The sequence below is a fragment of the Emys orbicularis genome, chromosome 10, assembly GCF_028017835.1.
Source record: "Emys orbicularis isolate rEmyOrb1 chromosome 10, rEmyOrb1.hap1, whole genome shotgun sequence".
Taxonomy (NCBI): domain Eukaryota; kingdom Metazoa; phylum Chordata; order Testudines; family Emydidae; genus Emys; species Emys orbicularis.
This window is the reverse complement of record NC_088692.1, coordinates 67,621,529-67,639,747: the sequence shown is the minus strand read 5'-3', so window position 1 is coordinate 67,639,747 and position 18,219 is coordinate 67,621,529. Positions and strand designations below refer to the sequence as shown.

The following is an 18,219-nucleotide window of genomic DNA, read 5'->3' as shown; positions in this document are numbered from 1 at the left end:
CAGTTGTAGAACTGCTGGTGTTTTATATTGTCCATTTCTGTCCAGTGTACACATTTTGTATTGGATCATATTTTCATTGTTACAGCCATCTTAAGTTTTCAATGGCATGCCGTGGTAGGTAGAAAGATTCACAGACCAGGCTTTGGGTAATTCTTCTACTCTTTGTAGAAAATGATAATGATCAATTATTTCTGAACTATTAGTGCATAAAAAACATTGCAGCTAAAGCAATTCCATAGCAGGGGGCACAGTTAGTAAGAAGAGAGAATGCAAAATGAAGAAAACCCCATTCTGGTAACCTGTTGGTTTGTTTTAACCCTTCATAAACCAGCCATAGTTCTCCATCCTCATTCAACATATGATAGTCCTGAAGAGATTGTCTTCCAAGCAAAATGTTTAAAAAATGAAAAACACAAAAGGGATACATGATGATGATGAGAGGATACATTAACAAGGGAAGAAAATGTTAAAATTACAGTTATGAAAGGGAGACGTGATACACAACACTTTAATCTATACAGCTCTAAAGCTACTTAGTAAAACATTGATAAACTTGATTGCACATAGTTTCACTACCTGAGCAATTCTGTTCTGAATGTTAAAGAACACAGTGTCGCTTACTGCATTTCATACTATTACAAAACATGCGTAATTATAAATTGCTATGACAATTGCTAGTGAAATGTTACCAAAGACAAGAGGAATGGCACACACACAAAAAGGTAATTTTAGCACCAGCGTCAATTACAAGCATGGATGATGGAAACCCCAAGGAAGCTTGATTTTGCATTTATATATTAGTATTTAGAATATTAATTTGAATTTTGCAAATAGCAGTCTTACCCATCAAAATAATGAAACCCCACATACAAATGCATTTAGTCTCATCTTGATGCAACTCGAAGTATGGTACAACATAAGTGAGGCAGAAATGGGTTCAAAGTTATTATGATAAGCAAAATAAATACAAAACATACCTGTTTGTTTCCTTTAGCCCAATATATGCCTGTGCTATTTCTCCTTTGTCTTTCATCTTCTGTACATCCTCCAAGAGGATTGTAGAATCTGTCATAGTATTCTGTGGGGAAAAAACAGTTCCAGGGTACGGTTTAACACTTCCAAATTAATGAAGGGCTAGATTTTGCCACCTTTACTCAAGTTGAATAGCACCTTACTCCTTGTGTAACCCCCACTGAAATGAACAGTTCTGCTTGGGAGAGAAAGGGTAACAGAATCTGGTACATAGTCTCTACCTGCCATACAGACAAACTATCTTTTAAAATGTACCCCTCACAACACACTGAAATATCTCGATCTCTAACTCTATCTACCAAGTGTGTGCGTGTGCCTATACCTCCCTTTCCTCATCTGCCCACCATCTAAAAGGAACAACATAAACTCATGAAACAGTGAATTCACATTTTAGTTTAAATTCTCGTGAACTGTCATCTTATAATTTTTTTAATATAAGCATCATAATTTTCAAAAGATGTGTTCAATTCACAAATACATTTTATTGCTGTTTATGATTCATAAATGGTAACATTAATTGTGTCATATTTGGAACTTTGCAAATAATTTCCATTTCCACCTTTACATATTTGTAAAGGTTATTTTGGAAAGTCTGCAGTAATTTACACTGCCAAATTCTGCAAGTAAAAGATCATCATCACCTGATTTGTTCAAATCAGAGTTCAATGTACATAGTTCAAGTTTTGCTGCTGGATTTTTTCTTTTTCTTCACTTAAGCTCAGTAAGATTTTTATCTGATTTCTCCAATTGCATATGCCAAGTTGTTTTTAACCTTATGTCATTTTATGTGGATGATAATGTAGTGAAGCCGCATGACTTTAATGGATACCAGAAACTAAAGCCTGACATTTCTGTTTCACTCTCACAATTAAGTCCCACTTCTCTGAGCAAGACTACTACTAAGTATTTAAGACTTAGCTTGCACAGAAGATATTTGCACCATAGGTCTGTACACTCAGAATGCAGTTTTGCAAGATTTGCACCTTATAGTATGAGAAGTGACAAAGAACATGATCTCCCCACAGTTATTGCCAGCTTCCTTGTTAGCCTACAGTAACCTTTTCCAACTGCAAAACCATAAATGTAAGAAATTATTCTACATTTTTGAAGTAAAACTGCTATAAGTCTGTCTGCTAACCCAATTAAGCTTCAACATGCATATTCTGATCTTTGTGTTGATGAAATAAATACTATTTACTCTCAGATCTCCAGGGTTGCCATGAATGGTATAGTTGTAGTAACATCTGAATGAAAGGCCTTCACTACAAACAAAACGTATGGAATATAACTATGTTCTTCTCAGCTCTGTGCGTTGTACCTCTCACCTAAAACTTCTAATCCAATAACTTTCAGCCTTTCCCGCCAAACATTTTTAGATTGTAGTGCTCTGGATTAAGTCATGCGTATGTTATCTTTGACACATTACAACACTAAAAATCAAGGCAATTTTTCACATCACAGACTCTTATGTGCGATTTACAGTTACATAATTGTAATATTACCATCTCTAAAGAGGGATCTGATTCCCAATTTCCCCTGGAACTGTGCTGCTCTTACTCCCCAAACACGTCTGATAAAATACATTAATTCAACTGACTGAATAAATTTCAGGATTTTTTAATTCAATCTTTAAATTACCATAAACTACCAGTATCACCTTAGCTCTAAATTGTTAATATGCTTGTGTTAAAGAACTTGCAGATTAATTTTTTTCTTATTCCCTTAGGGGAAATGAGAAAGATCTCTTCAATTACTGCAAAGGTGAGTACTAAACTTCAAACACATCAAATTATTTGTGACCTAGTGAAGTGACAACTCAAACATGTTTCATATTTGATGGTGTTTTTAGCCTGTAAGAAATCTGGTTTACAGCAGTGAAAAAACGTTTACCTTATCCTCCTGGCAATCAAATCGGCAAGCAAGAAGGAAGAGAAACAATTAATCAGCAAATTCTGTTCCTGCCATAGCTGTCCAAACTAACAATCAAAAATTATCTGCAAACTTATCATTGTCCATTCCATTGGTCAGCTTTTTATTTCCCTTGTACTCCTACAGGTGTGAAAACAACACCTGCATCTTGTTGTTAGGAACAATTTATTCTAGAATTTATTTATAATATTTAAAATATTCCAGTAACAGGTTTTGTTCCCTTTATAACTAATTATGTTAAAAGTTAAGACATGCACAGCCACATGTATCACAGACTTTCAATATATTTAAAAACATCTCTGTACAGTAGCAGGGGAAAATGGTAACACCCACACTCAGTTCCTGGTGGGTTTACCAAGCTCTGGATGGTTCACTCCTCCAATCCAATTACCATATCTACCTGTTTGGTGTTATCTGCAAAGTCCTAATGTTTTTAGATTAAAGAGCTATTACTTTCAAGTTGAGTCCTGCTTTTGAAACTGTGAAAGATCCTAAATATCTCATCATCAGAACTACAGTTTTATTCTCCTTGAAGATATGTACTTAAGGGGACTTTGATGGTACCTATTGCTCTTGATAAGATAACATGACAACTTAACCATTCAGCTGGAATATGCACAACATTGTAAATTATCCTTTTGACTCTTTATTGCAACTTGGAAACAAAGAAAGGTGATCATTTATGCCCAGAGTTAGATCTGGAGGAAACATTTCCTGCTACCTCCTACTGAACTATGAGCTGGGGGAATATAGGAGGATTTCTGGGAACTGTAGTAAGTTTGCCAACTGACCTAAATATTCATAAGGGGCTTGTGCCACTCATGCTGAATCGCACCAACAAGCAGTTGACAGTGATTTTTGCATTGCTAGCAGAGTAACTAATTTAAATGATGGGGGGTGCTCTGAGTTTTCTGCAACAGAAATACTGCACAATTCCAATCAATGCTTTTCAATTATTTTTGCTGCCAGCTTCTAAATACGGCCAGGCTTTAACACTTTGTCTGAATTAAGCATGCACTTAGCAGTCAAGGGAAAGAAATATTGTTGGCAGTTAAACTAAGTTACACTCTTTGTCAATTTCTCATGTAAATAATCATCTTCTGAATATCTTGGCCAAATGTCAATATATCAGCCCTGGTCTGACTAACTAGAGAGATATATTAAGGAAAACGGTTGGCTTGCAGGCCAGAAATCGGTCTAGTTAATGGAATCTTCCACTTTGGCGTATTCTAATTTTGTGTTCTTATAACAACCCCTGCTCATCCCTAAAAAGGTTTAAAGGACCATGTGTAGATTGGGGAGGGAAATTGGTTTGGCTCATATAAGAAAATGATCACAACACTCCCAGGTAAAAAGTAGTAGCTTAATGCTGCAATTTAACTTTACTTCTCAGGACATCCGCAGGCTATTACTTACCTTGGGTTGAATAGCCTCCTTCTGACTCACCAGCTGAGACCTCAGGATGAGGACTTCTTCTTTGCGTACATCCAGTTCCTCACTTACTGAGGTCAGCTGATCCAGGAGGACTCTATAGGCAGGGGCACCAGGAGCAGTCACCTCTGGAGAGCTCTTCTCCAAAAGAGCCTTCTGCAGCTCATTCAGCTCATTCTTCAGCTTCTTGTTCTCAGATTCAAGTTCTTGACGCTGCAAAGAAAAAGGACATCCCCATCACTTAGCAGAACCCCTTCTACTCCTCCACAACAGTTACATAGAATTACGAACCACAGGACAGAAGTGTTAAAATCTCTCCCTTTTTCCTGATCTCTTAGCCATAGGGAACAGTGCCTAGAAGGATTTCACTAATTGGTCTACCCTTTGTCCGAAGTACAAAACCAGAAACACCCCCGCGCAGGCCCCCATAAAGGCTCAACTGAAAAATGTCCATTAATCTCTTCCTCCTCTCCTCTTCCCTTGACACAAAATTTTTAAAGAATTTCTATTAGACCCAAGCCAGCTTGTGCCTAGCAGGGCTATCAAGATTCTGCACTGTGGTACTGGGACACGTCCGCCTGTTTGGTATGGTCCACCATATGCAACAATATCAGCAAAGCCATAGGCTAGGTTCATTGGTGTATCTATTATACAAAGCAGCCTTAAACCCAGTTTAACCAGCTGCAGGGAAGTCCCGTGTGTAAGGAGCAATTCCAGTAGTGTAGTCCCCTGCCATGCCTTCCTACAGCTCACAGTGAACAAATATGCAATAAAATGTCTATTGAGGAGGTTCTTCCTAATTCCTTCTCTGGTTGACTTACATCCTGAAGCAGGAAAGATATTACTTACTATCCTAGCTAGTGTAAATGGTGATAACATTTTTACTAATCCTTTAAATACCAGAAGCCTCCTATCCAGAATTACCTTAAGTGACTCATACTCTAGTTCTGCGCCTCTCATTGGGGGCCTTTCCTCCTCCTCCTAGGAAAGAACACAGACAAAAGTAAAAATAAATTCCATCCTTCATCTGTTACTAACAGGAGTCAAGGCAGAAAAATGAAAATGTGCATTTTACTGTCATGATGGGAGTTAAAGCTATCCTTCCTGGGAAACTGAATACAGAGTATTTAGCCCTACACCTCTAAGCATTTTGTGTGGTATGTTTACATTGCCTTGTTTCATTTACTTATTGTGCTTATCATAGATAAATAAAATCAGGTGCAAATCGGTAAAGTTATTTGAATAGGGACAGAGAAGATCTACTCTAAATACTAAATGCAAAGAGGCTCAAGAAATCCATCAACAGAAGGGAAATGAGAAACAGTTGCCAAAAAAAGTATTTCAAGAATATAAATCAGAGGCAAGCCTAAAAAAATCTCCCAGATCTGAACGATCGTTATCTTCGGATCTGGATTCAGATCCAAACTCTTTGGCTTGATTCTTCCTGTAAGGTAAATACTGAAGAGAACAAGGAATTGTTTAAGTAGAGTGTTAAGTGTTAGAGCGCTTAATATAAGTGTCACGATTTTCAAAGGCACCGATTACCCTCAGCTCCCATTGAGTTTAATAGTGGGTTCCTTAGCAACTTTGGGAAAAAAACAAAATCAGCCCAGAAAAAAGCTCGAAAGCTTGTCTCTCTCACCAAAAGTAGTTGGTCCAATAAAAGATATTACCTCACCCTTGTCCTTCTAAGATCCGCCCACTTATTTTAAATGCCACAACGTGGATTTAGGAGCCCGATTTTAGGTACTCAGGCTTGTAACTTTTGGCCAAATGAAGTAAGTACTAATGGAACAGATGGTTTTACAGAAACCATTCAGCAGGCCAAATTGTCTATATGTTACTAAGGTGGGAACAACGCTAGGTCCTCATGTGACTGGCTAGATGCACTCTACCCTAGTCTTGGTGCGGAGAGCCTGTTCCTCCTTCCTGTCCAGTTCATCCTGCAAGGATTGCTTTTCCTGCTCCAGCTCTGTAACCCGTTTCTGCAGTTTGAGGAACAGAGACATGTCCAGCGGTGCCTTTTTCTCACTTGGCTCCTGCTTGAGGAAGAACACAGCGGAGTCAAGAAGGGTCACCATTCCATGTCAGGAGCAAAGGGTATTGTGAGAAGAGAGGGAGAAAGACTGGGGAAACAGGATGATTAGGAGCATATACATGTTACTTGATTCTGAGAGCTGCATATTGGCATCCAAAATGTATCACTAACCTTCAAAAGATTATTTTAAAAGGAATTGACTAGTATAAAAGGTATCTAGCCTAGAGCTTTAAAGGCAGAAAAAACTAGATGCTAACTCTAAAGCATAAAGTCTAATTAATCATACCTCTTTTTCTTACTTGTTTGGAGGGGAGAAGGGAGAAAAGAAATAAGTTTGTGGTTAGATTCACTACGAAACAAACTAACTACAGGCAAACTTTTCCTAATTTTTTAAACTATTATTGTTAGGTTCTTTAGTTAAAAGCTAAGTATTACATAATTTCTTTATTTGGACCCACCATTAAACAACCCAATAAACTGGGGTGTGGCATATAAAAATGACCAGAAGGAAGTGATTTGGGTACATTCAGAAGTTTCCTGCCCTTTTTCTTGCACTACTGTAGCTGCACTGTATATTCTTGGATTAATCAACTAGTCTTCTTTTGGTATCTTGGTGTAAAGGTCATCATTTGTAATTCAAAGTTGTAATGGAACTTGTTGGAGGCAAATATTTTATAGCTTATCATGTTTTAATGAAGACTAAGCAGTTACTGTGGAGTGCACCCTAATCCTTTAAAGCCTAGAAAGGATATTAGAAAAGATACAACTATGCATGTATAAGGCAAGCAAAGCATTTATAACATTTTAGTATATAATGGTCACAAACTACAAAAACCTCCAGATACCTTCAATTTCTGCGGAATTTGTGTTTAAATTTGGGGTTCTGGCTTGAAATTATCTCAACTTTTTTGGATACTGTTTATTATTGTTAGCCTTTATGTTTAACGGTGCTTTCATTTTTAATAGGTTAAATTAATGGAGATCTAATCTCTCTATCTGCTGAAGCATGTACACAGTCCTGTGTGGGTTACTTTATTCATTAAGATTCAAAAGAACAAAATTGCTGTGAAGCATGATTTTGGAAAAAAATAAAAAAGCAGTTAAATAAGGCTGCCAGCCAATGTGAGAAAAAACATTTGGATCTCACGAGAAATGCTATTACATGCCACTACACATGACAGCTTCCATCTATCCATAAAGATGGGCCCGTGTCCTGCTAAGTAAATTACCCCATGAAATGATGGGGTCTAAATTAGCTATTACCAATAAAGAAAGAGATCCTGGAGTCATCGTGGATAGTTCTCTGAAGACATCTGCTCAATGTGCAACAACAGTCAAAAGAGCTAACAAAAAGTTAGGAACCATTTGGAAAGGGATAGATAGTAAAACAGAAAATATCATGCCACTATATAAATCCATGCTACGCCCACGTCTTGAATACTGCGTGCAGTTCTGGGCACCTATATATCCAAAAAGATATATTAAAAGTGGAAAAGGTGCAGAAACGGACAACAAATGATTAGGGGTCTGGAGCAGCTTCAATATGAGGACAGATTAAAAAGACTGGGGCTCTTCAGCTTAGAAAAGAGAGGACTAAGGGGAGGGAGGGGGGATATGATAGAGGTCTATAAAATCAGACCTGTATGGAGAAAGTGAATAGGGAAGTGTTATTTACCCCTTCACAGAACACAAGAACCAGGGGTCACCCAATGAAATAAATAGGCAGCAGCTTTAAAACAAACAAAAGGAAGTACTTCTTCACACAAGGCACAGTTAACCCGTGGAACTCATTACCAGGGGATATTGTGAAGGCCAAAAGTATAACTGGGTTCAAAAAAAAGAATTAGATAAGTTCATGGAGAATAGGTCCATCAATCGCTATTAGCCAAGATGGTCCGGGACGCAACCCCATTCTCTGGGTGGCCCTAAACCTCCAACTACCAGAAGCTGGGACTGGATGACAGGGGATGGATGGATCACTCAATAATTGCCCTGTTCTGTTCACTTATTTTGAAGCACCCTGTATTGGCCACTGTCAGAAGGCAGGACACAGGACTAGATGGACCACTGGTCTAACCCAGGATGGCCATTCTTATGAAAAATGGAAGTAGAAATACATGACATCTAGAGGATCTGCACAAGCTATAACTTGATTTCAACAGTTTGTCTAAGGAGGAGTTGCAGGAAAAATAATGGCAGTCAGTAAAACCCAACTATGGAGACACCTGACAGAGCTGAACTCTGTCCCTCTAAATCACCATTATTCAATTGGTGAGGAAGGAGTGATCTGCTGTACCACCACCCAGAGTCAAGAGTGAAATCTGAAGTCTAAAAGAAAAGAAAGTATCCCCAGCTTGAGTAGAAAATACTACCCATCTCCTGACTGACATAGCACATGCCAGCCCAGGAATCTGATGCCCTCTGGCATGTTTGTAGTCACGTTAAAAGAAGTTTCCGTGTATGGGCTTTATTTCGAATCTTGAAATATGTTAAGAACGACTTGCAGATACACGTGAATTTACACCATAATTAGTACTAACTGCTTATGGCAGTAGAAGAGCTGACTAATAATTCTGGAAAAATTCCAAATAATCCAGGATTCAAATGAATGCTTCCTTGAGGTTACAGTAATGAGGCATCTTTCAAGTTCTTCTTCTTCTGTATCACATAGAAAAAAAAATCCAACATGGTGTTCTCCTCACTAAGAGTGAATTCACCCCAATGAAAAGGGCCCATATATACAGCCTTTTAATGTGGGCGTTAAGTGATGCATAGAACTTTGAGTGGACAGTCTCCATTGAAGTGAATTTCACTCAAAGTGCATGAGAATTGCATGACATTTTGTGATACTGGTGCAACAGTTTTGTAAGTCTGAGTAGTACTCAGCTATGAAATTTGTAGCCACCTTCCTATTTCAGCACAGTTATTGAGAGAATAATTAGCTACTTGTACCTCTCTCAGCTTTTAAATATATAGTATAGAGGTTGCTTTTCAGCCAGCCTCAAGTTGTTTTTGAGTGCCCACTTTTGAGCAAGCAACTGATTGTTCCTGCAAAAGTTGCCAGGCAACTGCGTCACGTGTAAATTAGACAGCTGTGTGACCAACTACCCTATCGATGGTCCTTTACTGTAATTTAAAGAAAATTAAAAATATATTTTTACTGAAATCTTTTTATGTAGGATTACAGAGATACAACTATACACTAAGCCATTCATAAAGAAAATGGATATGGTGGACTAAAGTACTACATTCTTGACACTAAGATTTGCCAGTCATAAAGAAAAGATGGGCATAGATTTGCTAGTGATTAGTGAAAAGTACTGGAGTTTCTCTAACATTACCTCCATTCTCAGTGGTAAGTCTTCTGTCTCTGTAATCTCAGAACTAAATGTATATTCAGATTCATTGCTGCTGTGTGTGGAATCCGTTCTTTTGTGCCCAGGCTTGGGGATGCTCTGAAGTGCAAATAAAATGAGTCAGTACCAGCATTATTGTCACCTGCCCATAACCCAGTGGCTTAGCTTCTAGTGCTCTGAGTTACTCCACAGCAACCATGACTTTGGGAAAAGATTTGAGATTTTGGTTCCTCTGTGCCACCCGAAACCTAGGCACATGAAAGACACTGTAATCAAGACTCTGGGGACAGGTCAACTTTTCCCGCGTTATGAGAATTTGCTTGTGGGAGCAGCAGAAGTGAGCAATAAAACAGTGTTTTGTGGAAAAGGAAACATGCATTTATAGGGAAGGAAGTGGCAATCCAAGATTCAGAAGAGGCAAGGACCCTCTGAAGTTTTGTATTCCACACTGTAATTTCCTCCTCCTGATACATACACATAAAAAACTTTAAAACTACTGCAAAATTGATAATGGTAAACTTGGTATTAATGAAACTGAGGGGCTAGTAAAATCTGGGCAGTAGCATGTTTGAAAACTCCAATGTAAAAATGAGATCAATAAGCCTATAGCTACAACAAGAATAACAGAAAAGGTTTTAAAACCCCCACATAATTTGAGACAAAAAGTCGTTCACAAGCCCCGAAAAGAAGTTTAAAAATGGGTTAGAGCAGGGGATTTCAACCTTTTTCTTTCTGAGCCCCCACCAACATACTATAAAAACTCCAGGGCCCAGTGAGGGGGCCTCTGGACTCCTGGATTCAGCCACTGGGTGTGTGTGGGGGCCTCAGGGCTTCAGCTGTGGGGGGGGCTCGGGGCTCTGGACTTCAGCCACTGGGCAGTGGGGTGCTGGGCTCCAGGTGGGGGTGCTCAGGGCTTTTACCCCGCGGGGCACCAGGGCTCTGGATGGGAGAGGGGAGGAGCTGGGGCTTCAGCCCTGCAAGAGAACCGGAGCTCAGGGCTTTAGATCCAGGGGGAGCGCCAGGGCTCGGGGCTCCCCACAGCTCCACTCCCAGCTTCAGCCCACGGGGGTCGCCGAGGCTCTAGCTCTCAGGGGAGCGCTGGGGCTCAGGGCTCCCCGTGGCTCTGCTCCCAGTTTCAGCCCCATGCTTCAGCCCTGGGGCCCTGCGGCCCCTTGAAACCAGCTCACGGCCCCCAAGGGGCGACGGACCGCTAATTCAGAACTGCTGGGTTAGATGACATGAAGTGTTTTGGTTGAGCAAAAGCAATCAGATTAAGAGCTAATGTTTAAGGGGCAAATTTTGCTCTGGCACAAGGCAAACAATTCCCATGCATAGATCTGGGAACAAAATCTGACCCTACATTATTTCACCAAGTTTTGCTAAAATACTGTCCACAAACAGCACATAATTTTGCTATCTTTTAAACCACTTACCACCATCAGATTCACCTCATCCTTGAGATCCTCATAGCGCTCCTCTAAGCGGCTGAACTCATTCAGCAGATTCTGATACCTTAACCTTTCATCATTCAGATCTAGCTCCAGCTGTTTCGTTTCCTCAACAAGCTTCTTCTCCATGGTCTCTGTCACCAAATAGATGATACCAAAGTGTGAACAAGATGCATCTTGGGAACCTACTTAATCTGTGATGTCCATATTCCATAGCTACAGTATAAAGCGAGACACTACACACAAGTATGCAAAGAACACAGATACTGTACAAACTGTGCTGTTTAAAAACAAAATAAGCCTGTAATATTTATGCCATTGCAGGAAAGTGCTGCATCAAAGACACAAAGGACTAAAAAAATCATTGGGGTAACATTAGAAGGGTTCACTTCTGTAGAGTCTTCTCCATTGTCTGTCACCTAATAATTTGGGGTGGCAGCAGTAAAATTGTTTATCCTAGTCTGCTTTTGTATTGTATTAGTCTAGTATCTGAAGATGGCATCTCCATTTGTACATATCTTCAATGTAAAACGAGGGTAGTCTCGGCTCTTCTGAATCTTTCTCCAGTTATGGTTAGGTGCTCACCACAAAGTCACTTACTAAGATGCAACAATACATCTGTTATTTGTTTGAGCGCTATTAGAAAAATATGCGTTGGTCTGTGTGTGGTTTTCTCCAATGCTCTGGATAATTAAGGGACCAAAGTGAATTGTGCAATCTGGTGCTGCACAAGAGTTTAGAAAGCAATAGACAACCCTACAAAGATGGTGATGTGTGTGTGTGTGTGTGTCTGTGTGTGATTGCAATAAAGGGAATTAGTTTTCTCCAAATAGAAATGAATATTTTGTTTTCAGAGATGAGGTTCAGAAGCAATCATCAAAAAGCATATGCTCTGTGCCAGATAACAACATGCTATACATTTCAGCTCTGTACACAGAGCCCCGCTTACAGAGCCCAGCTGCCTCAACTTGAGTGTGCAAATGCCACATTTATGCATTTAAAAAGAATTTAAGTGTGTAATTACCCACTTTGTATGTCAAATATCAGGCTGCACATCCAAGTATGGAATTTGCGTTCACAATTTAGTAGACCACTTTTGATAAATTGACCCCAATGGGTTAATTATATTTAACAACAGTCAGAACTAGTTTACTTTTTTTAAAATATAGCTTTGGGCATTCTTAACACTCAAATTGTCAACAGTTGTATAGCACATATGGTCCTATACTAGAGCTGTAAATTACATTCTAAAGGGAAATGTAGTTAACAAACCACAGCAGATTAACCAGATCTGAGTGCCAATGCCTGGATAGAGAGAGTCACTTTACAAAGGAACAAACAAACCAAAAAAGAAAGTGAAGTGAGCAGAACTGACCTGTCATCTCCTTGGCCTGATCATGGATGCGACGATTCAGCTCCTCCTTTTCCTTTTTCAGTGATGTGTTTTGCTCTTTCAGTTCTGATACCAACTGTAAAACAACAGAATGTTTGGCTCAGGATAAGGATTGCAGTCATGAGAACGTGTTTAATCTGTGCACCTAAAGCTCTGAAGAGTCTAACTCCACTGCATCCTTGTAGCAAGACATCAAAAATTCGATGTTTTTAACTGTCCTTCAGAAAATTAGATAGTGAGCTAAAGTGCCACCTTGACTTCTTAATTCACATCCCAATCGCACCCTCTCCTGCACACAGCACACACTGAATTTCTGATCAGATGAGGCCAATGAACATGAGAGCCGAGAGTGTTTAACGCGGGGATGCCATTTACATTCTATTGCATCTAAAGACACATGGATTAGAAACAAATTCAGTGACTCTGCCCTATGTTTCTTAAGTTTTGGTGGCGGTGCCAGGCCTATAGACCTTTACAAGACTGCTCTATGGAAACTCTCTCTTTAGCAAAGGACCCAAAAATTTGAACAAATTTAAATGGAAAATTGTTTGGTTTATTTTATTGTTTTGAGTTTGATAGAGGCTGAGTGCCACACAGATTTCCAAAAACTTGTGGTTGGGGAAGTAACAGATGCATTGCTCTTGGGGGACACGTTCAGCTTGAGGTCAGATCAATTCACTATGTTTCTAGTTTTGAGAAGCGCTCCAATCAGCAAGCTTTCTGTACTATTCCATATGCTGTACTCAACCCGAGAACAACAAAAGAAAAAGGATAATTTTAGTAACTGTGAATCTCTAAGATCTCAGGAACAACAAACCAATGGGGCTTTTAGAGACAGGCTGTTTCTAAAATTTTGGTATTTTGGGGTAGGGAGTTCCCACCTGCTCTGTTTGCTGTTTGTATTTGTCTGCCCATTCCTCAATTGTCTTCTTCTCAGACTGTGTTTGGTGCAGCTCCTTTCGAAGCTTGGTGATCTCCTCTTGGAGCATGTTCACACGGTTCGTAGCATTCTTAGCCTCCTCCTCACTCATGCGAAGCCTTTCCACATCACTCCGCAGCTTCTCGTTCTCTGTGTTGTACGTGGTTTCCAGGTTAGTTAGTTTCTCCAGCAGGGATTTGTAGTCTTTGTTCTTTGCAAAACACAATGCAGACATATTAGCATTTAGAACAGCTTTGGGGTTTGTTTTAATCAGAATGTTAGTGCTCATAAAAGGTGCTGTATTGACAGACTGAATCACTGTATTTATCCACAGAACAATTGATGCTTGGCCAGCAAGATAGCAGCTTCCAAACCTTCATGTCCTAGGTTAAAATCAGACAAAGCCCATGCATGCCCATCAACATACTTGTTTTCCGTTCAACACCCTGAAAAAAGTGTATTGTGACAGGGAATGGATCACCAGATGATTATCTGTTGTGTTCATTCCCTCTGGGGCACCTGGCATTGGCCACTGTTGGAAGACAGGACACTGGGCTAAATGGACTTTTTGTCTGACCCAGTATGGCCGTCCTTATGTATGGAAATGGTATGGAATGGTACATTATCTACTGATTCACATCTAGACTGATCCACACTCCCCTCTATGGAAAGAGATATTTCTCCTAACCAAAGAAGAAAACTGATTCCTTTTAAAGAAAAATTCTGCTCCCAATAATCACTGTATTTTTCCAATGATTGCCCATAGTTCAAATATTGAGGCAGATGATGAGAGACTTCTGACCATTCACTCTTGGGGCATTTACCTGCTCATCAACTTTACGCTGCAGCTGCATGATCTTGTTCTCCATCCCAATATTGAGTTTCTTGTACCGTTCCACAGAGCGCGCCTCTATCTTCAGCTTCTTCAGTTCCCTCTTGGCCATCATACGCCTGTAGCAGCATTGCAGGTACACAATTGCCTTCAAGCTCCTACGGTAGCGCACACGAGCCAGCCAGCCCCGCACGTGCTTCTGAATAATAATGGCCTTGTGCTCTCGAAGCATCTATGTTTAAAAACAAAAACATTAGATGAAAAAGCCACACACTGTATTTATACAAAATTAACAACATTCTGCGAGGAGAGATACATAGGTAATAACTAGAGACACATCCGTTTGAAAATAGAAACTGCAGGTGAAGGGCAGCAGGAGAGGACCAAGGAATCAGTATAAAAAAATAAAATAAATAAATAAATTAACCTAAGGAGCAAGGGAAGAAGATGTGGAAAAAAACGAGAGAAAGCTAAAATGAAGGGAAAGAGATGGAAGGGAGGAACTGGAGACATTTGTATTGATGCGAGATCCCTGTTAATTACAAGAATATAGAATACCTATGAACAAAACATTAAATCCATCCCTAGAGTTCTAGGGATAACTAGATCTTGCTCTTACTATACCCTTTTATTATGAGGTCACTTAAAGTCATTGGTACATGGACAGATGGGTAAATTCAGCAACTTATTGTTTAGTCTCCCTACGTATCTTCCAAATATATACATGAACCTCCTCTGCATTTCAACAGTTGGTAGTAGCTTATCAAGTTGAATTCCAATTTCCATTCCCCCCCACACACCTTTTTTTTTCTTTAGTTATTCCTAACTTGTAGAAACTTTTTTTTAATGCTTTTCCATGCTTACTGTTTGGCTAAAGATCAAAGAAAATTGATGCAGCTTTTTTGAAGTTCTGCAAACATTAAAGGAATGCTTTCCTCCCCATTTATTCCAATTAGAAATTTTGCACCCTCCTAATTCCAGAACAGCTGATAGTGGAAATTTCAAAACATGGCTTGACAGTCTTTATTAAAATATAAAAACAATTCAGGTTTGAAGAAAAATGGGTCAGAATTGAAGTTATCATTGTTTTAGCTACCAATCTTTCACATTCAAACAAATGTTCTATTTACTTTTTGGACAGTTGAATTAAGGATGCTTTAGTGATTTCCAAGGTCTGGAGATCCTAAATTCCACAGGATGAGAGAGTTTAGCTCTAAAGTGTTTGAACTAAAGGGTTTAGCTTCTATAGGGTAACGTGTGTGTCATACATTATGGACCAAAGTGATCTGTAAGGAGAGCTTGTCAATTAGTCACAGGAGGACTACACAATCTATAATCCCAGGACTACAAACAAAGCCTGTTTCTTCCTGCAGCCATCCCAGGATCACAGGCCTTAATAAAATTCCTCTTTCACATCAATGCATCTGTCTTACATTTATCATTTGTTCCATCTGTGATGGGAGGAGTTTATAATAGGTAATTTCTAATTGTGCTTACTAAGGAGAATAATTAACCATAATTGCAGAACCATCCTTAGACAGGTAAGTTTGATTTATGGTGACTTCAGAAGTAATTTGCCATATCTACAACAAGGGAATGTGACAGATTTATAAAATGTTGTTGTACTGTAGAAAAGGAACTGTGTATAAGAGTCACTCAACCAATTTCAGGAATCTAGAATGGTTGACTCATCTATTCTGCATATCCTGGGGATGGCTCTTAGCCTATATGTTGATGCAATGTACCTGTCAGTTTTATGAGGAAGCTCATTACTTTCTGAAGTTAATGTATATTTGAAAAACATCTGTCAGGCTAGTAAAAGACTCAATGTTTTAATATTCTTATATTCAATGGTAATATAAAACCTGGATTACAGTGCTCAGAATGCTAGCAGAAACAAAACAAATAATAAATAATGTACACCATAAAATACATAGGCTGTGTAACATGGCTGAGTGCAGGGGGAGAAATATTACTTTTCGGGCATTTCTGGCTGTTGATCGTTCGTTTGCACAACCTTCACATTAATGATATGTTAGACTGATATACTATATATGCGTGGGTGTATGTATGTGTGCACCTACACACAAGCATGTGTGCATACTTGTACATTTTTTCTTTAATACAAATCTAAAAATGTCCAGAAATTCCTTCAGTCCAATTCTTTTGATCAATAGAAGACAAGCATCTCAAACACAAGCAATGGCAGGCTTTTATGATTACATCTACTAACTTGAGAAGAAGTACAACTCTGTAGGACAACTTCTCAGTGAATGATGAGTTGACCTTTGAAAAACTCAATGCAAAACAATCTTTACAGATAGAATTGCTGTGCAAAATGTTGTATAACTCACAAAATCCCAATGTATCAGTAATTCTGCTTCCAGCCCTGTAAACATTTAAAAGCAAAGCCTAATTTCTAAAATGAGGGCAGTTAATTTTTCTTTAAACATAGTCACTTAATGTCATATCATCATAATTAGGACAGAATTCTATCAACCTCCCACCAAACTGAGATCAGCACAAGTAAATGAAAAAAGTGAAAAACAAAAAGCGAGCCAGGGCTTTAATCTTCTATTCTATCGGACAACACTAATATCACTAATATCAAAATCAGCATCCTCAATCATCTTTTAGAGTTTGACAGAATCACAGAAATTAGGGATTAAGAAGAGCTACTAAGTCATCTGGTCCATGTGTGCATGCAATATTAATTTGGACTCATAATGACTGGCTGTCTGATCATTGTATCACATTATTCATATTTTCAAGTATCTTATTTCAGGCCATGCAGTGGCACTGAGTGTGTGCCTTAAGGTCTGACAATTTGTACACAAACATTTTAGAGCACCCGGAGGTGCTTGGAAACAGCAATAATGAAACACTGGGTCTTCTTACCCTCTGGTATTTGTTCCTTGCTATGTAACCTCGTAAAAGTGACTGAAGCACAATAGTGGCAGCTCGCATGAGATGGTATCTTTTGCGAACCACATACATGCGCTGGAACTTCTGAATTAGGATGGCAGCCCTGGTTCTTCGCAAGAACTTGGCATAGCTGGCAAAGAAATATGGTGGAAATGTTATTTACATCTATTATGTATAACCTCTGAATAACATTTTCCCAGTCCTATAACTTTACCCTCTTTCTTAAGAGCTACGTTTTCTACATATTCTACTCTAGATTATTTGCAGTACTGTCAATGGTACAATGTTTGCTTACTACTGTACTGCACAGCAGCATGGGAAAATTAAAAAATTAACCCTTAAAAGCCCCAGGTAGAGTTTACTCATCCTCAGAAAATTGCACTGGGGAACTGACATGCTCTTCTCAGTTTCTCATCACCTTCCTTCATTCTTTAAAGCAGCTTCCATTAATCAACTTTCCCTAACTCAGTCCCCAACAGAAACAGGTCCACCCTTAATTCTTATACCTCCAGCAAGACCACTGAAAAGCATCCCAACTTAATTCCTTTCCTTTTCCCTCCCACCTCACCTCTGTATCTGCCTGCTTCCCTGCTCCAGCTGGTTCCCTCATCACCCACATCAGCCATCTACTCCTAGCTAGCCTGTCTCCCCTTTGTTGCATCCTGGCCTGAGGGATAGGTTTTCCACTACTGGAGAGAGAGGCCACATTAGAAGGGCAGTGGAAAGTTAACAAGGTTTCGTGGCAGGAAAAGGGCAAGATTCAGGATTCAGTCTAAGCAAGAGTCCTGCCTCACCCCACCTGCAGACTGACTGCCTCACTCTTCTTTTCCTCTACTCTAACAAATAGAGAACATGGACTGCTCTTAGGTGTTATCCGGCTGGGAAATAGCTACATCTTTCTGAAGGTCAAAACAAG

At 39.3% G+C, this 18,219-nt stretch overlaps 1 protein-coding gene across 4 annotated transcripts in view; it reads right to left on the bottom strand.

Moving 5' to 3' along the window:
- Window positions 1–18,219, bottom strand: part of MYO5A (myosin VA) — a 105,151-nt gene that overhangs the window by 25,489 nt on the left and 61,443 nt on the right. For 2 of the 4 annotated variants that reach the window (XM_065412371.1, XM_065412373.1), the window contains exons 17-28: window positions 17,277–17,433; window positions 14,371–14,610; window positions 13,509–13,757; window positions 12,610–12,703; window positions 11,220–11,368; window positions 9,772–9,885; window positions 6,288–6,431; window positions 5,317–5,370; window positions 4,378–4,605; window positions 2,923–2,931; window positions 978–1,078; window positions 300–380 (exon numbers count right to left, since the gene is read on the bottom strand). In XM_065412371.1, the coding sequence (XP_065268443.1) occupies window positions 300–380; window positions 978–1,078; window positions 2,923–2,931; window positions 4,378–4,605; window positions 5,317–5,370; window positions 6,288–6,431; window positions 9,772–9,885; window positions 11,220–11,368; window positions 12,610–12,703; window positions 13,509–13,757; window positions 14,371–14,610; window positions 17,277–17,433 (1,620 nt within the window). The remainder of the gene's footprint in view (window positions 1–299; window positions 381–977; window positions 1,079–2,922; window positions 2,932–4,377; window positions 4,606–5,316; window positions 5,371–6,287; window positions 6,432–9,771; window positions 9,886–11,219; window positions 11,369–12,609; window positions 12,704–13,508; window positions 13,758–14,370; window positions 14,611–17,276; window positions 17,434–18,219) is intronic. The other 2 variants (XM_065412374.1, XM_065412372.1) reach the window with 2 other exon arrangements.